At 38.3% G+C, this 27,497-nt stretch overlaps 1 protein-coding gene across 1 annotated transcript in view; it reads right to left on the reverse strand.

Annotated features, from left to right (window-relative positions):
* ryr2a (ryanodine receptor 2a (cardiac)) overlaps nt 1–27,497 on the reverse strand; it is a 196,838-nt gene that overhangs the window by 20,914 nt on the left and 148,427 nt on the right. Inside the window, exons 56-86 of the mRNA XM_088609787.1 lie at nt 27,229–27,366; nt 25,427–25,504; nt 25,040–25,115; nt 23,510–23,633; nt 23,086–23,201; nt 22,493–22,557; nt 21,735–21,856; nt 20,865–20,914; nt 19,666–19,726; nt 19,103–19,341; nt 18,838–18,919; nt 18,473–18,603; nt 17,741–18,061; nt 17,009–17,249; nt 16,770–16,857; nt 16,533–16,625; nt 15,990–16,160; nt 15,420–15,479; nt 13,820–13,954; nt 13,513–13,625; nt 13,314–13,410; nt 12,831–12,937; nt 12,286–12,337; nt 11,687–11,737; nt 8,451–8,550; nt 7,442–7,521; nt 5,570–5,646; nt 5,398–5,471; nt 3,326–3,343; nt 719–799; nt 408–496 (exon numbers count right to left, since the gene is read on the reverse strand). Of these exons, the coding sequence (XP_088465913.1) occupies nt 408–496; nt 719–799; nt 3,326–3,343; nt 5,398–5,471; nt 5,570–5,646; nt 7,442–7,521; nt 8,451–8,550; nt 11,687–11,737; nt 12,286–12,337; nt 12,831–12,937; nt 13,314–13,410; nt 13,513–13,625; nt 13,820–13,954; nt 15,420–15,479; nt 15,990–16,160; nt 16,533–16,625; nt 16,770–16,857; nt 17,009–17,249; nt 17,741–18,061; nt 18,473–18,603; nt 18,838–18,919; nt 19,103–19,341; nt 19,666–19,726; nt 20,865–20,914; nt 21,735–21,856; nt 22,493–22,557; nt 23,086–23,201; nt 23,510–23,633; nt 25,040–25,115; nt 25,427–25,504; nt 27,229–27,366 (3,330 nt within the window). The remainder of the gene's footprint in view (nt 1–407; nt 497–718; nt 800–3,325; nt 3,344–5,397; nt 5,472–5,569; nt 5,647–7,441; nt 7,522–8,450; nt 8,551–11,686; nt 11,738–12,285; nt 12,338–12,830; nt 12,938–13,313; nt 13,411–13,512; nt 13,626–13,819; nt 13,955–15,419; nt 15,480–15,989; nt 16,161–16,532; nt 16,626–16,769; nt 16,858–17,008; nt 17,250–17,740; nt 18,062–18,472; nt 18,604–18,837; nt 18,920–19,102; nt 19,342–19,665; nt 19,727–20,864; nt 20,915–21,734; nt 21,857–22,492; nt 22,558–23,085; nt 23,202–23,509; nt 23,634–25,039; nt 25,116–25,426; nt 25,505–27,228; nt 27,367–27,497) is intronic.

The raw sequence follows: 27,497 nt of genomic DNA on the forward strand, positions 1-27,497 counted from the left end.
GGCCAGACTTAAGGCTGAGGGGGGAAATTTGGCCCGGACACCGGGATAACTCCCTACCCTTATCGAGAAATACCTGTGAATCTTTAATGACCACTGAGAGTCAGTTTAACGTCTCGTCCGAAAGATGGCGCCCACTACAGGATAGTGTCCCCGCCACTATACTGGGGCATTAAGACCCACACCGACCGCAGGGTGGGCGCCCCCCGCTGGTCCCACTAACACCACTTCCAGTGGCAACCATACAGTAGCTTCCCAGGAGGTCTCCCACCCAGGTACTATCCACTTCATGGTGTGTCACACAAACATAATTCAATATTATGGAAATTTTGAGTGTCATTATTTATAGTTTGCTATTATCTAGAAATACACATTCAACATAACAAAGCAGTAAAAATGTTGATTCTCACCTGAACTCTCAGAAGATAGTCAACGGTAGAAATGATAATGTTGACAGTTGTGTTGTTTCCAGTTTGCGTCCTGAGGTAATTTTGAAAATCTATGGACATAGAACACTTTGCATTAAATATTACAATGAAAACTATTTTTTATGCTTCCTTAATTCAAACTAATATCGCATAAGAGCCAAGTGTTATCCAGGACCAAATAGCCAGTTAATACAACGTGTAAAAAAAAAAACGGATCTTCAAAAGCACCAGTATAAATAATTCTTTAATCTATGAGTCTTCATTTTATTCTAGCCGCTTTGTGCATTACAAACCTGAGTTGTGTCCTTCACAGAGGAGCTGCAGGAAGCGAAAGAGGTCACAGGTGAATTCATCATCCTGCATCACCTTTTCTCCTACACAGCGTGGGGAGACGGACAGAATCCGTTAAAAGACGCCAATGAGGCACAACTGAGCTGAATCTGTATTTCTGCAAATCATGACTACCGCTCTGTCTGAAGTGTACTGACATACACTTCTGAGACAGTTCACATGGGATAAAATGCTACACATGACGGGGGGATGAGCAGCAGTGAGAACGATCAGCAGCATTTTATTCATATGCACTGTCTTCAGCAGACTGAGTGAATGACCTTTCACAACACAGCACTCGCACTGCTGCACATGAAGCTTCTTTCCTGCGGCACATTCACAAAAAATTCAATCCTCTTCCTCAGAAGGCTGCTTCTCAGTGTCATTGTACAGATGTTGCTTATCTACTACAATAACGTACTGTAAATATAGCAAAAATGTCATATAAGTGACATTATACACAGTATAATATAATCTGAAATAACTATATAGCATACTTATACAGTTCATACAGTACTTATATAACATAAATTGGGTCCCTACGAGTCAGAAAGCCAAAACTCTTTTAAATGTGTGTTTTCTTTTCATTTAGCATGTGCCAACAAAATGTTTCTCAGAAATCCCAAGAAATCCCTGAAACACGAAAGTTATTTTTCTGGTGGGAATACTGTAAAAAAAGGACAAATGCCTGTGTCTGCTCTGTTTTTATGTAGAACAGGTGCATACATTTATCTACCCACTTCGATAAAATGCTGCTTTTAACCATGTGAAATGGAGGTCATGGTTAATGAGGAAAGATGTTGTCTTTATGGCTTGAGATGTATAATATGGCAATGCTTCTGTGATGTATAATGCTTGTTTTCTGTTAAATGGATACAGTTCGATTGTATCTCGCATGGTAAAGAGAACAAGGTCTTCTGCCTTAAGATATTTAAACAGGCTTGAAAGTGCTTGAAATTTATTTTTAAGCCTCATATTCCGTTTGCATTTAAGCATAATTAGGACTGTAAGGCTTCTTCCAAACAAACATTCAAGTTTTTTTTTCTCTCAAATTTTTTTTCATAGATATAGCATTCTAATTGGCACTACACTTTGTCCTACAAAAGGTAAGTTACACTGAACTCTACTAGTAGGTCCACAACTGCAAAAATGTATTTTTGTTGTATAATCCTCACTGTGTTCATATCTGTAAGGAACATGATGTGAATTTGAGCTTAAAAGGTAACCCTAATTAGCTAAAAACAATTATGTACAGTATATGAAAAGCATAAGAAAATGTCAGCTTTGGTGTACTCTGCACGACATATACCGTACCACAAATTTTTAGAATTGCCTTAAAAAACTCAATATTCTGTAACTAAAGGTATACAGTAGATGATTTAATATGCACTTTCAAGCTTATTTTAAGAAAAATGATAGACCAGTTCAGAAGACAACCAGTTAAATACAAAATACAGTAAAGCACATAGATATGGCACATTCTGCACTGTTGAATTCTGTACAGATTACATAAAATGAAATTTGCAGCACAGTGCTTTTTAAGATTCTGTCAGCTTTTGTCACATAACTGAATGTTAAATGTAATTTGAACCTCTGACAAAAATACTGTTTTAATATTCCGCTTTAGAATTTTAGGAATACAGGCTAATTGGAATTTCATGAACACAAAAGCTACTAATGATGAGGGGACAGCCCCGTCTCGCAGTCTGACACAGAATATAGTCTGCTGAGGAAAATTCAGAGGTCAAAACTGTCTTTTGGGTTACAGTGATGGAAACTCCTTTTGTAATATGTTTATCATACAGTTTCACTGCACCGACAGAATACTATCAGCAAAGTGGGCTCATGTGTAACATGCCATCCCCAAACCAGAGGTTGCAGCGCTCCGACTATCAAGGCGTTTGTTTCTGCAGCAGTTCTTGCGCACACCTACAGAATGCAATGCAAGCAGTGACAGATCTGCTGCTCTGGCTCTGTCTGGTCTATCATTTCCGAAACCAGCACCGTTTTTTTGTGTGCTTTGGACTGCCTAGCTACCCAACCGAAAGAATCAGAATATGAAACTAAAATAAGGAAAGTATGGATGGAAAATACAATATCATTTTAACACAACAGCGATCATTTGGTCATAAAAATAAAATGTCAAGACACTTATTTACAAACAAAAGGTACAACATTGAATACATCACAGAACACAGAGTAAACAGCTTGAACTTGGGAGACATTGGTGTCAAAACCTTTCACTTGCACGGATCAGTGCAGCCGTAAAGCCACAATTGAATGCACAACAAATACTACAAAAAGGAGAACACCACAATTTCTTTCCACATCCAACCACTGCAATACTGGGTCACTTAAAACAGCTCACTGCTCTTACATCTAGTGTGCCAGATACTGTGCAAATCCTGAGAGGGAGGCAAAAACATCGTGATTGGCTAAGGAACTACAGCATTGCTTTGTACAAACAAAACAGAAATCGCATTGAACTAGGAAAAGAGGGGATTGGACTCAGGACCTGGACAGCGCTGACACAGAAGCTAACAAAGGGAAATGGCAGATTTCATAATTACCACGCTCATGAGTGATGACTGAGGAAGGGAAGACAGAACATTAACCCAAAGGAAAAGAAAAAGGAAAGAAAAAGTAAGATTTCAAATTCAGACAGATTACAGGTAGGTTCAGTATTCAGTATTGCAAAGAAAACCAGCTGGGGGAAATAAGGCAAAAGATAATGTGCCAAGTGTTACAAGGCAAAAAACATCAGACAGATCAGTAAAGACGTAGTTAAAGGGTATTATGACAAAAAAGGAAATGCTTACAAAGAAGGTGAAGAATCTGAACTGATATTCTGCTAATTGAAAATGTGTATCCCTCTTCATGCCAGGCTAATCGCCATCTAGATGGGCTTTTTAATGATTAATTCTACTTCAGTGAAAAAATACATAATATTAAAAAATGTTGAATTCATTGATTAAGACGCACTTTCTGAAGTGCCAGTTTTTGAAAATCAGTACAAACTGCTTCAGTACTATTGATGAATTGAGGACTGAATCAGCACCTGCAGTCATATAGTAAAGGATTTACTGTGTACTATATCCATTCTTTTTAGAAGCCTCTGAAATGAAAAATATTATCTGGGAGTCTAGAAGGCATGGGAATTTCCATAAGTTTGGAGTGACATCCAGAAGAAAATAATAAAAACTAAGACAAACCATTTGGTCAGGTGATTAGGTCCCAAATTATATCCATATAAAGCATGGAAACACTGTTCTGAGAAGGCTTACATACTGTACACATCACATTGTAGGCTCATGAAATAGTGTACACCAGATATTTTCTTCAAATGTCGACAGCTTCTCCAGCAATAAAAAAAAACACCCTTCACTTCCAGTTTAGAGCAGCAGTACTTAAAACCCTAAGTCACACAGACGTTCTGCTCTGACAGCACTGACAGCATCTATTAACCTGCAGCTCTGTTTTGAATATTTTATAATTGCACTATATTTATAATAATGACACTCATCAGACATATTTTATATTTAAATTTGTGTTCTGTTGTAAGAGGTAATTCAAAGAAAGGGGTCTCCTATCCAAAATCCAGAAAAGGCTGAAAACTCCTGATGCACAAGACGAAAGCATATTCCATTTCTCTCCCTTTTGAACTCTGTAGGTGAAAACTTTTTTGTCACAGTATCCTAATGATTTTTTTCTTTCATCCTTAGTCACTGTTTTGATTTTTCTAAATTTACAGTAGTCTAATATTCACATTTACTGTAACTTAAAAACAGATTTTCTACAAATGTTTACAAAACACAAAAAATTCAAAATTTCAAGTACAAATTTGTAGATTTTAACATTATTAACAAAGAACACAAAACAGTAATGACTTGGTTTACAAGGTAACATTTTTTCCCACATTTATATACATACATAAAGGGTAAAAAAGAGACAAAGCCATCTTTGACAGATGTTGTACGGATGGAAATTAAAAAAAAATGAACATGAATGCAGACAACACAGACATTGGTTAGGGATAATTGTATTTTCACGTTCATGTGCAGTATTGCTTAATCAATGTACCATACCAATGCAATGACAAAACAGCTGGACAAATAAATAAAAAAATGATCACTTGACTTTGCAATTAAAAATCTAAGTGACTGAACATTCCTCTAAATAATAATTGCAAAAAAATCAAAGAACACAGCATTTCAAACACAGAGCTCAGCAGTATGATTGGCATAAACCCAATTTCCATTTTAAATAAAACATTCTAGTGTAAGAATAATATCATTTCCTATGCATTAATTAAGTTTTTGGTAATGTTTTTTGGAACTAGGGATTTTGAAGAATATAACGCAGTTAAAACAAAGTTCTTACTTCAGTGTATTGAAAGATCATTTTTTTAAAAAACATTTATATTCATTAAAAATTCTATTCCCACATCATGCTAAATTCATGTAAAAATAATTAAACATTTCAATGAGCCTATCTTCTGTTTTTCTATGCCTATTTCTTACTGAAAACCCTGGACATACAATTTATCTACGTACAGTATGAGACTGTTCTTTTAATGAGACAGTAAGTTTCACTGATCAGTCACACTAATTCCCTTCTGAGCCTCATTCTGAGAAAAGTGTACCTGAGCCCTCTTCTGTTACCATCCCCAGTCCTTCGGCTTTGTTCTGCCTTTCAAAAGCATTGAGGTCAAGAACACTGAAAGAATATAAGTAAATTAAATGAATTTTAAAATAAATAGCATTTCCAAATGTTATGCTTTCTGACACTTCAAAACAGATTAAAAAGATAAATACCTGCACGACTGCATAAGGCCAGCGAGACTCTGAAAGAAGCCCACGTCCTTTTTATCTTTCAGGTAATCAAGCATTTTCTATTGTAAAAGTGGGAAAAAAAACATTTTAAAAACGCAGATAGTATTGTTTTCAACTGAAAACATAAACAGTCATGTCATTAATAACTTGTCATTAATGGGTACAAATATGCACTAGACCCTAAAAATTATGTTGGATTGTAGGGGTTTTAAGCACTTGGAATTTATAGGTTATTAATATAGTTTACCTCCCCTCCACAGCGATAACCCCATTACGCTAATTGATGTAGACAGATGATGTCAGATACCTGCATTGTCTTTATGGTGGAACTACAGTATAAAATATTCCTTTCCTTTAAAACTGCCTTCTACATTGCATCTTTAATAAATACTTGAAAAAATATTAATATCAAATATCTAGGGTATATTGAACTACAGCTATGTCACTGCATTGGTTACGTGCTTCATTATGTTTTTTATATTTTTGTCTTTGCTGTAACATTGTTCAAGGACGTACTGTATAGATGGGTGCATACAATCCACAGCATGGCATAATTTTGAAAAACAGCTGCACATGTTAACTTGTTTTTTACCGTTAATACTGTACATATTACCATTATGTAGCATAGGTAAAAAATTAAGTAAAATGAGTCACACTTTCACTGAGCATTTTCATATAACTCTACATTCCTGTTCCTACATTTATGTTTGGAAAAAGGCTGTTTCTCTTGAAGTAATGCCAGAAAACACACGCCAACCAATCAATAGCTGAGTCCTAGCACTTTATACACCATACGTCTGAGCAGAACTTAACTGTGACAGGGATTTCAGGACTGGGGCTGAGGTGTTCTGAGAGGAGAGACCAACTCAGGTGTACTGAAAACACCTTCACATCCTAATTTGGTCTATATTTCAGATCACCTGCCCTATTTCCTGTTTCCTGGAATGAACTGGACCTTTGGAGAGTGAACTCAATTTGGATGGCTCTTCTTATTTACTGGGAGACTGAACCCTGCTATTGCTTTCACCTGTCTAGTGCCCAGAGATTTTCTTCTGGTCTGAAAACAATCTCCATAACACATAATCTCTGTCTAAACTGGCTTTATACTGCTCTCTATCTTAAACTGAGACAGACAGCTCAGGGAGAGGCCACTTGGTTACAGTCTCCTTATACTGTATCTCTGTTTAAAAGGGAAATGAAACATATGACACATTAAGCCTGTTAAGAGTAAAGAAACAGTATTTAATAAAAAAAAACACAAAATACTGTATTGATAGTAATTGTGTAATCAGCAAGTTTGACAATTAACATAATCAGACATGAGTGAGTTAAAAGAAGATAAAATGCTGGAAACAGCCCGCAGTTCTCCAGGAGACCGAGATCACTGGAGGATTCAGGCAAACATTAGAAAGGGATTTGGACAGCAAGGTGGCGCAGTGGAAATCATCGCTGCCTCGCAGTGCTTGGACCCTGGGGTGCAAACGCATGCAGCGTGTATGTTCACCCAGGGTTCACATGTGTATCCTCCAGGTGCTCCGGTTTCCTCACAGTCCAAAGACACACTGGTAGGCTTATGGGCTTCTCGGAAAACTGGCCCTGGTGTGTGAGTGTGTGAGTGTGTGAGTGTGTGAGTGTGTGTGTGCCCTGTGACGGACTGCCATCCTGTGAAGGCTGTACCCTGCTTTGTGCACACTTCTTGCCAGCATAGGCTCCGGCTCCCCTTGACCTTGTATTGGATAAAGAGGTTAGAAAACGAATGGATATCATGTGAATCACTTATTTTTGGGACTAACGACCTGATTTATTAAACGTCATTTTTATTCCTTTGAACACTATGAAAACATTATCTAATACCTGCTGCACTGTGGAATTTCCTCCATTCAAAATGGCAATGCCCAGCTTCAATGTTGATGCTACCATTGGTCCCATTTCACCTGGAATGAAGAAAACACAGTAGTTTGATATATCAAGCATATCAAGCATATAGACCTCCTGGGAAAAACTAAGGTTGCTGCTGGAAGAGGTGTTAGTGGGGCCAGCAGGGGGCGCTCACCCTGTGGTACCTAATGCCCCAGTATAGTGATGGGGACACTATACTGTAAACAGGCGCCGTCCTTCAGATGAGACATAAAACCGAGGTCCTGACTCTCTGTGGTCATTAAAAATCCCAGGGCGTTTTTCGAAAAGAGTAGGGGTGTAACCCCGGCGTCCTGGCCAAATTTCCCAATGGCCCTTATCAATCACGGCCTTCTAATAATCCCCCTCTATGAACTGGCTACTTTACTCTGCTCTCCTCCACACTGATAGCTGATGTGTGGGGAGCGTTCTGGCGCACTATGGCTGCCGTCGCATCATCCAGGTGGGGCTGCACATTGGTGGTGGTGGTGGAGGGGATCCTCATTACCTGTAAAGCGCTTTGAGTGGAGTGTCCAGAAAAGCGCTATATAAGTGTAAGTAATTATTATTATTATTATTATTATTATTGATAAATAACAGGCCATTACACTGGACATTAATTAATACTGTTATTTCCTACAGATTTAACAAACTTTCTCTGCCCTTTACTACACCGGTCCATGGGAATACAGCAAAGTGACACTAAAACCAAGTGGTTCAACTGATAAACTAGTTTGCCCGAGGTCCAGCTGAGCTCTGTTATCACACAGTCAAGCCTGTGTACCAGCTGATTGTGACGAGGATTCCCCAAACCAGCAAAGTGGGTGGGATTAGTCTGTTAGTGCTCTCGAAGATTGCCTCCTGGACAGCTGATGGCATATGGAGCAGTTGGTGAGGGACCAGAGCCTACATCTGCCATACAGACAGCGTTGGAGCCACCAAGCGGCAGTACAGACAGATGGGTCACCTTTGCTGGCGCTGATCATCTGGAGAACCATCTCTGCAGCACCCCGGTCATGTAGCCTGGCCTGCTGATACAGCAGCTTCTGCTTTTCCATTTCTTTTTCCTAAATCCAAGTGCAAAAAAGAATCAAAGTTATCTGTTTCGTTTTTGTTTATCAAAGTGGTGCTTGGATTACAATTGCTCCCACAGGGCTCTGTTGCAGAATTCATGTAATATGAAGCGATGTCCAGGCTAAATGTGATATCAGACAAGAGTCTGAACTGCAGTTGCTAATGGAAAGCACTAATAAGCATTACGGTTTCTACAAAGGAGACTTCCTTTACAATCTGATGGTTTTACAGTTCCTAATCAGGATATTATTCAAAATCAAGGAGTTACTTTAGAGACATTTTCATCATAAAACAAAACATAGCATAAGGAAACTGGCTGGTTTAAGTCACACAGCACAGGACTTTAGATAGAAACCACAATGTTATGTGTTTCAAATAGCAATACAGCACTAGTACAGCAGATTCCCTTGAGGATATATTTGGTTAACTACCTAGCGTATGCACTCAAATACAGAGCATCCATTTCTAGGCAAGCTGAATTTCTGAAAAAAATACCTTACTTCCGGCATTTGTATACTGTAGGTTATACTGTATAATAACACAACACTGTGCTTACAGAATCGAGCTCTGCAGAGATCATGCAGCTTTGAAGGGTTCTGTTTCACCAGTTTTCAAGAGAAAAAGAACAGAAGGTCGTGAGTGTTTTACTGTACTGTACTGTATATCAAGTTGCATAGAGCCCCATGAAAACAGGTAGCCCGTCAAATGGCATGGTGGGTAGAAGCTCTGTTAAATGGGACATGAAACAGTAAATTAATATCATGTCCACAACACAACTGCTGAATCATGAATGGTTTTGCCCAGGAGCAGGAACGCCAGCAACAGCAGCAGCAAAAAGGCACAACCGAGGGTGAGCAGCAACAGCCTACGGTATTGCTAACTTTGCTGCCTTAAACTTTCCATCTGTATGTATGCAGGAGACATGAGAGGATGGAAGAGGTTTCAAAACATGAAGGCCTTTTTACAGAATGTGATAAAAAAATAAGAACGATGGGTCCAAACAAATGAACAATTCTTCTAACTAAAAGGGGAAAAAAAAAGAAGATGCAACCAACACAGACACTAAGTGTTGTTACCAGAGAGTTTTCCACGTTGCTGGTAAATTTGTTGCTTAAATCTTTGATAATATCGTGCTGCGGAAACAAAATTTAATCATTTCATACTACAATAGAAAGCTGCTACTCTTAACTAACCAGAAATAAAATACGGTAGGCCGAAATAAAAAAAGATGGAAGCTTTATGAACAGCCTTGCTTTCCTCAGCCATGCTACGGCTCTGTGATCTGCCTTCACGTCTCAACCTCTTCCTCACTGTAACTATGCAGTAAAGAGAATAACAGAAAGAACATGAAACAAGGCAGTGCGATTAATTGTTATACAACAAATTAAAGCTGCACTAAATGACTTTACAACTTGATCGCATATCTTTAAAAAAATAAATAAACATCCTTTATCTGTTTGCTGGTCATCTCGTGTAAAGCGTACACTTGCTAGTTTTAGAACACAAATTTAACATGAACAAAATGAAATTTGTATTTAAACAAAATAAACACAGATATACTGTATCTTATTGAAGATAAGACTTTCATACTACAATTGGAGGGACTCCTAAACTTGAACATCTGAACTCTGTTTACATAGTGCAGCCTCAATTCTCAATAATGGTAAGGCTGATACAACAGGACTACCAGCAGAGCATGCAGCTATTGTCAGATTACATTTTCTGCACTTAACAGATCAGAATAAGTGATAACTGTTTAGAGTGACCCACAAATTGTTATTGTTATTATTCTACTCAATATTTCAACAACATCAACTTACAAAGGGGTTTCTTTGTAAATTGTATATACTGTATTGCAAATCCATGATTCTTTTTCTATATTCCTAGCCTACAATAATTCTTCAACATCACATCAGATCATATACCAGTTACTCTTACTATACAACATAGGTGCACAACACCAATGGACCAGAGGACCAGAAGTCATAATGATTCACTTTAAATCAACAGCTAAAGACCTTTGCAAACTGTTAAACTTGTCCAACACACCTAATATATAGTTCGATTAGATCTTTAAGACCTAAGGAAGAATGAAAATCTGAAGACACTGTGGCCCTGTAGGACTGGAGTTGTGCACTATTACTATAAAAACCAAAAGGCCTTTTATTTTTATACTGATGGCTGTGTAGTTTAAAACTGAGCAGTTTTGAAAATATTGCTTACTGCTTTACTTGCTCACAATGTGAACACTGGACTTTTATCGGTGTTTAATAAACAGATGCAACCAAAATGTAATCTGATCACAATAATGAAATAGACAGTTAATACCATTTGATATGTAACTGTATGTAATGTATCAGATGTATTAAAATGTATATATTCTTATCATATATGGTGTAATAATGAATTAAATACTTTATAGAATGTAGGATTACCAACATGTTTTCTAAAAATACTGATTTAATTGTGCACTGGAACACTGCTTTGAGAGAAACTTCTGTGAGACAACAACAGCTGGAGAAGAGATCTGTGGCAAATTTATTTTGAAAGGCGGTAATTAATGTTTCCATAAAACACTACACAAGGAAGGTAAAGGACAAACATTTTCGTCTCTCCTCAAACCTCCTCTCTAAACGTGAGCGTGAACTCTAGGTTAACTCCATTAGCCTTCCAGAGCCAGGTGATAATCTGGTAATTAATCATCTGTGAGAAAAGGGGATATTCCTTTTAGCCATGCAGAAATCAGCAGTGACACACCTCTTGGCTCACATGCTGAGCAGGACAGCCATTAAAATTCCAGATTGAACAGGGTCCACGACGTTTACCCTTCGAGTGGAGTTTATTCATCAGTGTTACAGGGACAAACGGTATGACGCACATACTTCTACAATTATGCATGATACCAATGTGTGTTTTCTCAAGATGGCAATGAAGGAGGGGCCGTGAAAGATGAAAGGAAGGGAGAAGGGGTTTTCAATGAACACATTTCATTATCAGAGTTGACTCACAGCACACAAGGTCCAGGGCATGCCAGCACTGTGCCATGTCAAGCTGCAGTTCAGCCATGGGCAAATAAATCGGAAAATCCCCAAATCCCCCAAAAAAGAGAAAGGGAAAGATATCACTTACTTCAAAGCTCTTCACCTCTTCTCCATCCTCATCTTCCTCATCATGGCAGCTCTGGCGATAACAGCCATGGACAAAATGAGTAAGTAAAAAAAAGCACAAGTTGTGAGTGTAAGACATATTTCGTTTTTTTTTATTCTCTGTTGTTATTTAGGTTTGCTCTTACTGTGGTACTGTAATTTGTTTAGTGTGAGAGAAGCTGTGTGTAATCTCTGAAGTGTGGTGTGGTCGGTGGAGGAGAGAAGGCAGGCTCACGCTGGGTCTGTTATTCTTCATTTTTCTGCTAGTTTTTTTAAAGTAGCAGTGTATCCAGTTTGGACTCCTGAGAAAGGGCATATGAAGTAATGCTCTGAATAAATATAATCAATAAAGTTTGATAATCAGCCAGTGAAAGTTCTGTTTTCCTTCCTTCTATTTCCTTCACAATGCCTAAAACGAACCCAGGATTTTACATATGTTTGGTCGTTGTTTTTACAGGCTGTGAAAATGTTACTCTCATAGTTGAAACATCTGACTGTTTAAATCAATCAGTAAGGTATTACTGTACTGCATATGCATCTTTTCCAAAGATTAAGACTACATTTTATTAGAAATGGGGGTACCTTTGCCATAATGTCAGCATAAGCCATATAAAGGAAGTCTTCCTCCAGCTTACTGTTTGTAAAAGAAAAAACATTGTATAATATAAGAATACATGCAAGTGCTTATACTATATTAAAACTAAATACTGCCCTTTGAGACTTTAACCTAATGCAGAGTTTTAAGAATTAACCCTGTAATACTGTTAATTCTGTTAACACAGCAGTACCTGTATGACTCCTTATGAACAGCCTGAATTAACCTTGAGCAAAAACTACAGGCTACAGGAAAAAAAACTGCTCTACAGTTTTAGCACATTACACAGTGTGCCATATTCAGGTCATTCTAACTTTCATACGGATCTCTCCTAATTAGTAACATCTGTGATAAAATGAAAAAAGGGGATTTTGTTTTAAAAATTGTGAATATTTTAAGCTGTAGCAGTGTATCCAGTTTGGACTCCTGAGAAAGGGCATATGAAGTAATGCTCTGAATAAATATAATCAATTTCCTTCTAACTGCCCCTGCTGTGATCCTCTTACACACTCTGCCCTGACTCCAAACCCACCACTTCTCTGTCAGCGCAGTCCTACTGAAAAGTAAGATGAGCTGATGCAGAGGATCAATTCGTTTTGTGCCTTCATCTTCCTCGGGGGGATCTTCTCTTCCTGGTTTCTGAAATTTAAATACAACATCACCCCCACACTGAATATACAACATTCTCTTCTGCATCTAATAACCTCCCCTATGCCTATGGCAGCTACATTTAACAAGCCTTTTATAAAATCTAAGATTGTCACTTTCAATTGTTTTAGCTATTTACCAAATGGTGGCTTGCAGGGTTAGCACGCACAATACACTCAGCCTGAATAACACAATATAATGCTGTTCTGAAACCTTTAACTGCACAGTCATTTGAATTTTATCACAGGAAAATATTTCTACGTTATGGATGTTACAGTCCTTTCACATCAAATCTATGTGCTGAAGTCTTCAGCTGTCTAATTGACTACTTCTGAACGCCTGCCGTAAAAGCAATGATAGTACTTACAGCCAAATCTTCAATTAACTTATCTTCAAAATAATGCTCCTCTGTTTCAATCCAAGACTTTTCATAACCTTGCAGAAAGAGGTTGACAGCCCTATGCCTAAGAGGTAAAAAAACAGAAGAATATCAGCTACATCTATCTTCCTCTTTTTCCGGTTCTTACTGTAGAAAACTATGGCATTCGGCAGGCTTTGGCACTTACCTTGGAAGATTATATAAAGGTGCCATTCTAAAACAAGCCACCACTGCCCTTTTCCTTTGCTTAGAAAGTAGCTTGTGCCACACAGCCTTCTTACTTCTCTGTGGATGTTCAACCTGTGGAATACGTTATTCTCTTAGGAGGTTCTAAAACATGTTTCCCATAAAAGGTGAGGCAAAGATAACCTCTCTTTTCGTTTCTGTTAATGCTGGGGTCTCACAAAGAGATGTTAGCTCTGCAGTATTTTCCGAGAAGGCGAATCTGCAGAAGCACACGCTTCCTCAACACTTCAAACCTTTTGGGCGCCTACCTGCTCCAGGTGAAACAGCACGTGTGCAATGTCAAGGACGCGTTCCACTGTTTTTTCTGGATCAGATGTGTCTTCAGTTCTATTAGGCAGGTCTTTATATAAAGCCATCTGCCACCTGATGGCAGGATCCTCCAGCTAGCACACAGAAAACAAGTCACTCAGAGCCAAGCAGACAAACCCATGTGAGAAAAGTGCAGACAAACATGTGCAATGAGTATTGTCAATATACTGTAATTAAATTGTAAATGACATGATTCACAAATCAAATCTTTTTCTATTACAACATTTAAAAGGTGCAATTAAAACTATATTTTTAAAAAGGATCCCATCTTCATTTAATTTCTTTCAAACTAAATTGTGCTTCCTGCTGTTGGTTATCTTATCACATTAGTCAGGTGTGTTCAAGCACACACTTTCATGCTACATGTGAGCTTTCTCTCTCCTAGTACAGCACACTAAAAACTTTGTGGTCTGCTACTTCTTTACACTACACTCCCATTATTGGGACCGGAATCCCAACAATGTCACTCCAATGAATATACAGTATAATAATCTAATCATTTTAATTTGGGAGGAAAATAAGAATAGCAATGATTACTCACAGCTCTTGGTGTGGCATTAAAACAATATCAACTTAATCAGACTTCATAAACAGCAATGTATTGTACATTACCTTATACTGTATACAGTAAAGCTAACAATTTGAGAACATTGGAAGGTTTTTCTAATCACACAGCTATAAAATATAAAATACACATGATGAGTGAGTACCCACCAACATTTTGCTACACCCAAAAATGCTCTGCATTGCTAGCTGCCCATCTTTCAGGCCTTTCTTTATCTTGGAAACTGCAGTCTCTGCTGGCCTTGTCTGAGTCTTAGAGTGCTTCACCATTGACACATAGTCCACCGAAGAGGACTTTTTAATGGCAGACAGAGGTGTTTTTTGAACCCTGTGTGTGGTGTCGAGGGTAGCAGAACGCTTTCGCAAAGGCAGCCTTTTGTAGCCAGGCAGCTCAGAGCTGGCAAGCTTGGGCTGTCTGCTCTTCATCCATTTCATCACTATGATAAGCTTCTTCACCAGTTTCTTGAAATGAAATACTCGATACTGATACAGGCAACATGCAGACATGCACAGGAGAGAGAAAAAGAGAAACAGGCCAGGTGAAATGAAGAGAAACACACAGACAAGAGTGACAGAAAAAAATGGATGGCCAGACTGACAAGTTTTTTTCACATGTTGAAATTTAAGGCTTCATCTTCTATGAGTGTGAATAGATATCTGAAGTTTTTATTCATTTTTTATTTACTCATACTCATGGAAAAAAAAATAACATTACTATTTCAGAACGCTAGTTCTGAAAGAGGGCACTGTTTAAAAAAGATGACAAGATACCCAAATGTCAACATGGAGGAAAAAAACATTTTTCAAAATTTCTCCCATTTTGTACACTTTAAGATACAAAATGGCAAGATGATCTTGTGTTTGCATGCTTTTGAGGTTATTGAAACACATCCAGAATGCGTTAGCTATTAATAAACTGAAAGACAATGAAAGGAGGTACAGGTTAGACATTTGTACTCCACTACCTTAACCTACCTTTCCCTGAAGATGAAGATTATTCCGAATAATGTCCCTGACTTCATCTTCTGTATCTTTCTGTTTATGAGGATGAAATATAGTCAGAAAACAGCTGTTTTAAGAAGTCACAACAACCTGCTGTTTGCTCACATAGAGTGGGCTCCATGATGAGACTAAAGCTGCTTTTTCTAAAAACAAGCTCGGTTTTGCTCAATTTCTGGAGCATGAATGCTACTTTTGAGCTATGGCTACATACATTATTCATTACCGTGTGCATGCTGTTTACTTTTTGATGCTATTTAACAAAACGGCTGTTAAAAAGTAGAAACACATGGTACGGGACCCTATGTCTTCTGTTTTATTCCAATTATCAATTACCTCATTGCAGTAATCATTCGCTTAATTAAACCTTTGTTTAATTTGTTATTTCCATCTCTTAAAATACAGCATGTTAGCTTGACAAAAATAACAATGACAATTTCTGAGATATGATTATTATTATGTGCATAGCACACAGGTAAGCAGGGGACTGGGAAGCCCTGATCTATAACATCCATAAACGCGAAGGCGCCGCAGGCAGATACATACTAGACTGAACCTGTTCTTGGCCAGTGCAATGAGCTCTTGGTCACCGGGAGCACAGATATTTAATCCAACTGGGAGTAATCTCTTCAGCGCAGCAACGATGAGAGAGGTCTGCAGGGAGTAGCGGTCTCCTTTCCGCTTCAGCTTCTTTCTCTCCTGGTCTGAAACTGCCCCCTGTTTAACAGCACAGAAATATTTGTATGCCAAGAAACGCATTGCACAATTTCTTTCTTTTTTTCATGTATTAGTATAGGGTGGAAATGTGGCCATATCTTCTCTATTATGGTTAATTTTATACAAAAAGTAATATGTTTTTTACATTTTAGGCATCCTTGTAAGTAATGTCCACACATGTAATGCGTGACCACAATGGAGAGAAAAACCAAACCTTCTCTAAATATCTCAAACGAATACTGTATCTATCGTACTTTATATACCATGTGACTGTTTAGGTCTTGAAAACCTTTAAGAAAACCTTTGAAAAATAAATGACACAAACAGTCTGTTCGACAAATGACTTTCCTTAGAAGATGCAGAACTCCTCACCTTGGACATTTTGGATTTGGTGTCAGTGATCAAAAAAGACATGTTGTTGATTTCATTCTGAACCACAAAGTTCTGCTCTTCCCTTTTGAAATTCTGGATTGAAAAACAAAATCATTGTTACTCAATTTTAAATGAAATTAAAATGTAGTCATCATAAACAAATACAACCATGGACACAGCACTTGAAGAGTTTGTTCTCAGTTACAAAGAGGATCAGCTGTTCAGGAACTGGCTTACATGAGACTTTGCCCAGAATATGAACACTTCTGCCACCATGCGAAATAATTCTTCGGCCTCTGCACTAGGTTCTTTCAGCCATTTTGCCCTACAAAAATGAAGACAAGAGACTTTAACTTAATGGGAATAAATTACAAGATATAAAACCCCCACACACACTTCTAGACAAGGACATTTTCAATTGCTTTTTTTTATCAAACAGGCTCCACGTCACTGTAGCCTGAACATGAAGTCCTCACCTATTATAGTCCACAAATCTGATGAGGAGAGGGTAAAAGGCGTACAGGTCCCGGACGAGGATGGTGAATTCATCCAGGATGAGAAGCTCTGCTTCTGACATGTCACCCCTGCCCTCTGTCTTCATGTGCTCCTCATCCAGCAGCACTGTGGCCGCCTTCTTCTTCAGCTTCTCCATCAGGGGCAAGAAGTGTGTCTTCAGCAGCTGGGCCTTGGCTTTACTGATGATGGGCTGAGAAAATACTGAGAGGCACACAGGGAATTCAGAACTGAAGCACAGACTCAATGGCTTGTCTGTGCTGCAGTATATCCTCTTCTACTGCAGCTATGCTGTAGCCTGTTCTAGGACTAGTGGAATATTGGATTGTCCATTTCTCTTCTATATCTACAATTATCAGGTAATTGAAATGTGGGCTGCAGACAAATCCTGTAATTAAATGGATTGGAAGTTACAGTATCTGACCACCCCTGTTATTCTCAGAAATGGTCTATTGCATGAACTTTAACAGACCACAAAGTACTGTACATCAAAACACTAAAGGAAACTGTAACCGTGAACAGTACACATTTATTGTCATAATTTGCAGTTTATCTGGAGTGTGCTCATATCGATATGCAAAGGGTCATATTCTTTAAACAGCATTATCTTAAATGTTATGGAATTGCAATCATCATTTGGAATACAGAAACAGGAAAACAGGACAAGGCAATGAAAGAAAAACAAAATCCAACACCTGCCAGTCTCTTCATCCAGGCCCCCTCATCAATACCCAGGTTGTTGTAAATGATCCTCAGAATGTTGCCCAGCAGGGTGTTCATGTGCTCCGAGGTCAGGGAGGTGCAGCACATGTCTGCCTTCTCAGGGTTGTTTTCAGGCCCGTGGTCCCACCAGTGAGACATGTAGCTACACAACATGGGCAGAAGCACCTCCATCACATGGGGCATCTGGGTGTACCGCATCCCTGACTCCGCTAGCTCCATGATCTCCTCCAGAGATTTCTCCAGAGACGGGATGTTAGGACAAACCTCTTCAACACGGGCTGGCAAATCTAGAGCTTTAATGAGAAAAAAAAACACAAGGTTTCCTTTAAAATTTTAAGAATGCTCAGAAAAACGTCTGGCGCGCTTTATCTACATTGCTGAGATACGAAGGAAGAAAAAAATGGGCATTTAGATGAAAAAAGAAAACCATGATTTCACATGCCACTGCCCATTTTGAACGCTAACTAATCATCCCTGGGAGCATGTCATTTTTCAACGTAGCGTTTCATCGGCATCTGGCTATGGTTATTATCCTTACAGCTGTCTTGTAAATTGCTGGCATCAGTTATCAGAAACAAAGCTCAGAGTATCGTCAGAGTTACATCTCCCGGGCCAAACTGGGCATGAGTACTGTAATTTCTGCTTTATGAAACTCTTTTCTCTCTCATGACATGAAGAATGACTCACTGCTGAATGGCCCTTACCTGCCCTTTCTCTTGACCCTTTGGTATTGTAAATGGAGTAGGTGTTATATTTGTTGAAGTGCGGCTCCAGAAATGCTACAGGAAAAGCTCCAGAAAAGGCAGCAAGACATTCTCCAAGTGCCGGCCTCTGCCTAAAGAGAAAACACTCATTCAGCTTTATTTTATTAAGCACTGAGAAGCATGGATGATTTACAGTAAATCATGCTAAGTTTATTCAAAATCACTGACTCATGTCAATTCATCTTGGATTTTTTTGTTCCAAGATGAATTTTGGCTTATTTTGAACTAAAGGTGAAACACGAAACAGCTTCCAGTTGTAGCTTGTGAGGCGAACTACAGTACATTAGCATGCCTACAAAACATACCTCTCCACATAAATGCTTTTGCTTGTCCCAAGAGCATATAGACTGTTGAGTATCCTGTAGCATGAAACCTGGACATCATCCACTGCAAAGAACAGAAGAGATGCACTTTGCATTAACAACACCAACACAGGTTTCATACTGTATGTTTAAATATTTCAACTATTATGATACAGTTTGAAGCAGTCCTTCACTTGCTCAATGACATTATTATGTTTTTGAAGAAAATAAGACAAAAACAGAAAAAGGGAGTTGTTGATACACCTACATATGAGGTCTTCGCCAAACAGGTTCTGCCCGACGTGCTCGAAGAGCGAGGAGAGGACGGGCAGGAGGGCCACGGTGGTGTAGTTGATGATCTGGGTGACGCTCCTGGGCTGGGCTCTGGTGTGAGTGAACTGACCCAGCTTCAGGTTCTCCATCGTCCTCTCCAGGTCCTCCGCCGCGTTGTCAAAGAAGGCCCGCAAGGCCGCCTTCACCGAGTCCAGGCCGGTCTTCATCACGGTCCTGAAATCAACATGAACGCCACAGTTCTTCCCCGTCGGCAAGCAGCTGCGCCCAGAGGCAAGAATCACACCCCAGAAAATTGTTTCTATTTCTCAGCTTGTGATACAGCCCCATTGTCATCTTCTTAATAGAGCAGCTAAATTTTGAAATTATACTGTATACAATATTACAGTGTATGCATCTGCATAATATTTTACTCCCGGTGGCATTTTTATAATTTACAGTACAAGAAATGCCTTGGCAACAAGGTTTATTGTTCTCCTACAGCTTTAACACAGAGCTGTCACAGACTAATACTGTAAGAAAAACAGTAAGGCAGAGTACCTGGCATCCAGAGTTTGGCCCAATATGTGAAGACAGTTCACAATCGATGTTGCATCATTTCCTAAAATCATATAAAAGAGTTAACCTGTTGATCAAAACAGGAAAATAACTGATCTAAACCTTAAGTTAATGTCAATAACATTCACACTCCAATGGTGGCTTCTGTACTGTATGTGTACTCAAGTAATCAAAGACGAGCTGCATGCAGTGCTGCAAGATCCAGCTTTGTATCTGACAAACTACTGTCCTGGTAAACATTTTACTCCACAGTAGCATAAAAAATCTGCCACATCTTCAGAAAACTTCTTAGCATAAAAAATAACCATAAAATGAAAGCCTTGGTGTCTATCCAGAATCTTGTAACTCCTGTAAATTTTAACTACACTCTAATAATGTGAAAGAGCAATGCAGTTTGCAAAGTTTTCTAAAACATTTGTGTGGAAAGTCTCTGACTTTTACACAGGTGCATACTGGCTGAGTATATCAGCCAGCTTTATTTAGGTATTTTTAATGAAAATGAAATAAAACAATACACTAAAATGTGCTTTTCAATTATTAACTGAAATGAAAACTTAAGTCCTGATTCAGCAAAGCCCAATGACTTCTCATTATATACTTTACACTTTTATTGTCATTACCATACTATGGTAAGTGTAGGTTATATTCTCAAACACTAAGAACTGAGTAGTGTTTCAATTATGCTGCCCAAACCTTAACAGAAGGAACACAATGCAAAGAAATGACAGACTGATAGCAGAAAAGCATTTAATCCTTCAAAGAACTGCTCTGTTTTCACAACTTAAAGAGAGAAACCACTACTCATTAAGAAATCTTCAGATTACAGTTTCCTCTTGAGATGCACTGACATCTCACTGAGGTCTTTCTGGTTGGATCTTTCTTTTTTATGTCACCCATGTCCACAATATAAATGTCAAAAGGCTTAGAAAACTTTGCAATGTGACATGCTTCATCTACCACCAGTAACATGACTTTCTATAGCAACACTTTAACTCCTAAGCTCACTAAATCAAGGCCTTGCAGCCCCACAGGCTGAAGTTTCTACATGGGTACATGCTGGCAAACCATGCAAACAAGGCCTTGGAAAGACATGACAACAGGAAGGGAAAGAACAACTCCGGGAACAAACAGTAATGAGTCTAAACCAAGGGGGCCACACTTCATATCCACACTGTCCTTACCAAACAGGGATATCCTATGCCTGACAAGAACTCCAAGTTTGCAGAACAGGCTGAAGACAAGAGAAGAAAAAAGAGAAACAGAGAAAGGGGGAAAAAACCTAAAACAGCTGAAATGTGAGCAAAACAAGTGATATGATATAACACAGGAAGGTGCTAACATTAAAAGAAATACATAACGGTTCTGCAGAAACTGGGTTAGAAAGAGGTGAAACTTGTAGGGCACTGTATGGTTAGGCTGAGGGCCTAGTTGGGTAAGTAGTATCATATAATTCCCTGCTTAGCTACTGTATACTACTGTAACTATAGAATTAGAAGTACACATAGAAGACGCTTGAACTTATATGATATTAAAGTTATAAATATATATAAGAACATGTCAATGAATATGCTCAGCTGTTAGAACAGAATGTTTAAATATTGTGTGGAAATTCGTAATGAAGAGATTCATTAATTCAAACAGGAAGGCCAGTCAAACGTGTATTGCACTACAGATATTTTCAAAGGAAAAGACCTCAAGACATTTTGAAAAAGTTTAAAAAATGTTTAAAAACATCACAAATAATTAAACGTCATATGTCTTCCTCATGGTCACATAAAGTAACAGGGAAAAAGCGTACTCCTACTTGACATTCTTATAAACCAAAATCGCCACTTTACAACATGCATACTATACAGTATATACAGTACATTATATACAGTATGTCACGGTATCAATGCCCGTGTGGATACTTTTCCTCAAAAAATGACCAATCTTGTGATTGTGTGCTGAGTGAGTTTCACAAATGGTTATTTCCTTTCCCTCCATCTACAGTGGCGGTTTTCCCTCCCTGCGCATCTGTCCTGAGCTGGGAGTGTAGCTCGCGCAGTTACCTGGTGACCATCTCTTTCTCCTTGTTGGAGGCATGTCCTCCGCTGCTGAGGGGCCGGTTGGCTGTGGACAAGAAGTACAGCCGGTGGTTCTTGAAGTACTGGTCAACCAAAGGAAGGACTACCTGTAGTGCAAGCCAGAAAAACGTACTGTACCGGCGAGGTAAACACACTTAAACTCAACACACATGTACTGTACACATCAAACACCCACGTCTATAATTTCTGACAAGGCTTCACATTTCTTTAAATGGATGTTGTTGCAAGGTAGCAATTTTAGTTTGCATTTTGATTAAAACTCCTATTTGGGAGACACAAAAGTGTGGACAAAAGAAATAAGAATCAACTGTATACTTTTTATTTTTGCATTGATAAATATTATTAAGTGGAAATAATTGGTTTAGCCACTGTTATTCAGAATGGCATTATTTGAAAATAAGCCTTTCGCCTTCATTTTTGTAATTCAGTTAAGACACAACAGGGATTTACTCAAATTTAGATTACTACTGGTAGATGTGTATGATTTACTAAAAGTATTTAATCGATAAAAAAACATACCATCGAAGCCAGCTCAGATAACCCTTTAACTTCATTAAAACACAACAAACAGATTTGGTACAGCAAACAGTGGTACAGTGAACCCTTATGTGCTAGGCTTTATTCTTTCTGATATTAATCTTTCAGCTGAAAGTACCGATTTCAAAAGTATAAACCACACAAGCTGAAATAAACACAGCAAAATAAGAATAGGAGAGTCAGACCTTCCCAAAAAACTTCATTTCTTGCTCATAAGGAACCTTTTCTGCTTTAGCCCGTGTGCCCATATCTAGAGAAAGGAAAATCTGTACATTAAAGCAGATATGAAGTTGACTCGAAATACAGCAGTGAAGATTAAAAATAACAAAGGCATTCTGATACTAAAGCCTAGAATATCCAAACAATGCAGCAAAGCAGTTACTATCATATAATGACTAGATTAGCATAAAGTTCTGTACAAGACGTCTGTGTATTGGTTGGCACAGTGGTCAGCATTGCCCCTTGCAATGCTGGGGCCCTGCGTTCAGTTCCAGACCTGGGGTGTTACAGTATCTGCCCAGAGCTGGCATGTTCTCTCCGTGCTCATGTGGGTTTCCTCCAGGTGCCCATGTTTCCTCCCGCAGTCCAAAGACATACAGTACGTGTACTGTACTGGTAGGTTTACTGGTTTCTGGGAAAACTGACCCTGGTGTGAGTGTGGGCATGTTTCTGTCTGTGTGTCCCAGGCTCTGGCTGGCCCGCGACCATGAATTAGAAGAAGCAGTTCGAAAATGGCTGAATGGATGGATTTCTCTCTATGACGGGACCAGCTCCTTACCAAACTCCAGCATGTGCTCATGAGCGTCATCTACATATCTGATGAGCTGCTGCAGGAAGCTGTACGCAAACCTTTTCTCAATGGAAGGGGTATCTAACTCGAGTTCCTTCACGCCCCTATGAAGAGAACATCAGAAAAAATCTGATACAGGAAACATTGGCTTCCACAGTACAGTACTGTACACTTTCACAATTCTTAACAGATTCATGGCATAAATTACTGTTTCTGTAAGGGGAGGTGGTGAGGACATCAATGGCACAAGCTGTTCTCCTGAACACAGTTCATGGCATACTGTACTTACACGTCATATTAATCTTTAAATGGACTCTAAATAATTGTGTTTAAGACACAAAACACTTGCTTTAATATCCCTGTGTTATATAGATGTATTGGCTTGTTTCCTGCCTTGGTCGTGAAGACTCACCTTGAGACTGTGTATCCGTTTATCTGAAAGAACTTGAGGATGTCTTGTGCTTTTTCTCTATCTTTGGATTTTTCTTTGGCTGTTAAAGTATCATAGGGTACCAGCAAAGGATGGCTCCCTCCTCCTAATACACAATAAAAAGCATCAGTAGAACAGGGAGAATAATAATACTTTGAATAGTTTAATAAAAAGTCTATACAGTGACTTAGCAAAGTGTTTAGCTATTAGTTTGGATCTTAATGTCTCACACATTGCAGCTGCCTTAAAAACGATTCACAGCACTATAGTGACACCTGCTGGTAAGAAATTACCTTGATAAAAAAAATGCTACATTGTCAAAAGTTCCCATTTGATTTACCCTTTTAAATACTGCACCATTAATTTCTTTACACCACACCCTTAAGGTATGTATTATCTAATTGCACAGCTCATGTTTGCCTCTAAGTACTAGTTTTTATTTTTGGATTGAACTTGAATTACTTTTAACATGGACTCTGCAGTCTGCTAGAAAACAACCACTCTAATGTTACTTTGAAATACAAAACTAAGTTATAACAGATACATTTTTAAAAAGCCCAACAGAATAAAGGGGAAATTAAAACATTTAGAGAAGAAAGCCAGTTTAATGGTTTGTGTTTATAAAACAGAATATTCAGAATATATCAGCAAAACACCACTGTCTCAAAATAACCATTATGAGTGCAAAAATATTAATGCCAGTTTCAACAAATTGCAATTTAAAATCATCATCTTAGATCTAGTTTCAGAAAAAAAGTATCATTTTAATTTGACTTTGAATTCAATCCAAGAATTATGAGCAATTAATTAATGGAGCTTTTATAAACACAAACTACTTTTAAACCAAACCACTAACCTAAGTGCCACCAAAAAGGTCAAAGCAGTTTGAGCGAGTGCTGATGCCTACCCCAGCTACAAGCGCGTGGGCCTCAGAGTTATGCAAACAAATACTGTGAACTACAAAAGCAGGTTTACCTTCGTCAGTAAACAATAAATTCCTGCCTATGAGATGTGCACATTAAATACAAAAGATAGAAAAGAAGGTGTTGAAATAAATGTTTAATTGACAGTTTTTAACAGAAGCTGCAACAAGTTTAAGTGAGAGGACGGTATCTTTAGGGAAAAGTTTGATCAGGAAAACAAAATGGAACCCACAATAAGGATTAGAAATCATCGTATAGTATTATATACTATAGTATTCATAGACTAACCAACTGTATTTCAATCTCTACAAAATGAAAAGATAGCAACTACATTTTAAATTCTCAATGCTCACCTTAAAATGGTATCTGTATTTTATGCAGCAGTGGCAGAAATCATAAACCATGTCCTCCTCTATGAAAGTCTTACAAAAATGCATTCAAATATTAAACCCATTCTGTTCACAAATGTGTGTTCATGCAGTATGAAGGTTTTACACAGCATGGCTGTCTGTTATTAATGTTTAATATAATGTACTGTACAGTATGTATACTTTCTTTTTACTTGAGATCCAATTAAAACCAGTTCTACCTTTGGCTTCAAGCTCTAGTTTTTTCTTCTTGGCCCAAATATTGTGATAGTTCTCTGCAAGCAGCTCTGCCATTGACTGAAAAAAGCATGTATACACATATATTTAGTTTCTGTACTGCCATTTTAACTAAGATTAATTGAACATCAGACCAGTTCTTACTGCTTTTACACCTACAGTACAAATTAATTGGCTAAAATAAATAGAAAAATACACAATCATACAAAAAATATATTTTTCCCCAATAACAGTGACATTTTTAGTTAAAATCAAATATAAGTAGATGTATGTTGTTAAATATCAGTTTAAAAAAATGAAAAAGCTGACTATCACTAGCAACTTTGCCTTGGGATGTTAAAGGCAATTACTTCACCTGCAACATGACTTACATGCAGGTCTCTGGACAACGTCACGTTGCTCATGTCAATAGGCCGGGGACTGTAACCATGTGTGGTGTCGATGGAGATCTGAACGAGAAACACAAACTTTTTGCCAACTGTGCAAATAAACAACTGTATTAATGCTCGAATGCAGCACATGATGTATTTATAATATAATTCAAGGTCAGCAAAGTCTGCTTCCAGTAATAAAGTAACCCAATGATTTAAATGTGTCTAAATAAATTATGAACAAACACCTCAGTTTGTTTTTCTACCAGGATTTTCACACTCACCATGAATTATCCTTGTCAGCAAGTGTAACAGTGCGAGTTATACAGTAACTAATATACTCTCCATCAAAAAGAAAACATGCTGTACATTTACACCACAAATATTTTAGCACTGTTGAAATATAGACTGCATACCACTAAATAAGTAACAGTACCTACAATAACTGGGGTGGAACATTTTCAGAAATCACAAATCGCTCAATTGTGTCTAATGTGTAGCATGTGCCATTGATGTTACTTGAGCCTTTGATTTTAACTTTCAGTTTTTGAATTCATGTAAAATCTGCTTAGTTGTACAACTGCACTGTCACTGCTTTCAAAAGCAAAGATTACTCAGATCCTAGGATTAGATTTACTGGCAGGTTCCTACATTTCTCGTGTCGCAAAGCTTTTCAATGTGCACAGAGCATCTGTTTATCTTCTATTTAAAGTATACTCATATAGTTTATATTCATCTTTAAAAACACTGGCAACTGGGATCACAAGTGCATGTCTTTGCCTGTTCACATTAACTACCGAAGTGAGGATTGCAGGAACACGCCCTTATCGTTTAAGTGGTGGAGCTACAGTAGCTCGTTGTGAGATTCTTCTCTACATGACGGGAATCTATGCATGTCAATCTGCTCAGTGCTCCTGTTGTACTCCCAGGAACAAGTTTAACTTCAGTGTTTGAAACACTACTCTTCCTGGAATCAGATTCAATGCACTAATATGATTTTCTATTGAAAAAAAGATCAAGAATTAAAACTCAGGGGGACATTCCTGATCAGTAGTCTTCAAAACCAAACTCAAACACTCGCAGATCCTGAGCAGGAGATCTTCAAAGCTATGAAACCAGTCTCTGAGCGAAACATCTGAACTCTTAGACATTGACCAAACTGATTCAAGGTGTGGACGTACAGTATCTGCTATTCAGATTATGACTTCACTGCTTGACGTCATCTACATAAGCAGAGGTCTGCCAGCAAGTGCAATGTTTTAATTTAAAATGAAATGTTAATAACACTAACAAAAAATGTAATGTTTATGGTTTCTTTTGCTGGAGAGAATTTTACAAATACAGCTCTAGAGCTACTGGCAGTAACACTAACTCTAAAGGCATTTTGTTTCTCTCTTACCTGTCTTTTAAGGTTTGACTAAGGAAGGTAAAAAACAAGAAAGTAATGTACAGTACACACCTAATACAAAGTACCGCATAACACAAGAAAATCAGTACAAGGATTACATATACTGTATGAAAGCAGTCCAACAGGTTCAAGGCTCCTGAGTGACTCCACCAGCAAAGAGGTGAACTGTGCGTTGGGCCCAGCCCAGACACTGCCAGCTGGAGCTGGGCTGAGATACTAACTGTCACTGGATGGTCCAGAGTAAGTGTGCTGATTAATAACTGGTAATCAGGATGTTATAAAATGACGCACACAAAATATATATAAATATGTAGAAAAGAGGTCTTCATAAAGTGATTAAAACACAACACTGTACATGTACATGTATATGAAGTGCAATGTATTCAACACAAACCTGGCTGGACTGGGAGATCCGTCTCGCCCGGTTGTGCAAGCTCATCGCATCGGTTTCTCTTGTCCTCTCTATGCTCCACCCCCAGGCCAGCATGGTCTTCAGCGACTCCTTAATAGGCCACCGATACACCTCCTTGTCCTGAATAATGCAAGAAAAAAGATTTTGGCTTGCTGAAAGCTTCCCTTACGAAAAGTCTGGCATCATTCTTGCACTGCTGTTCATGCAGATCATTAAACTCATTGCTTCGATGACGTCATCCATTCAAAGCG

This window comes from Lepisosteus platostomus, chromosome 17 (assembly GCF_059453375.1).
Source record: "Lepisosteus platostomus isolate fLepPlt1 chromosome 17, fLepPlt1.hap1, whole genome shotgun sequence".
NCBI lineage: Eukaryota > Metazoa > Chordata > Actinopteri > Semionotiformes > Lepisosteidae > Lepisosteus > Lepisosteus platostomus.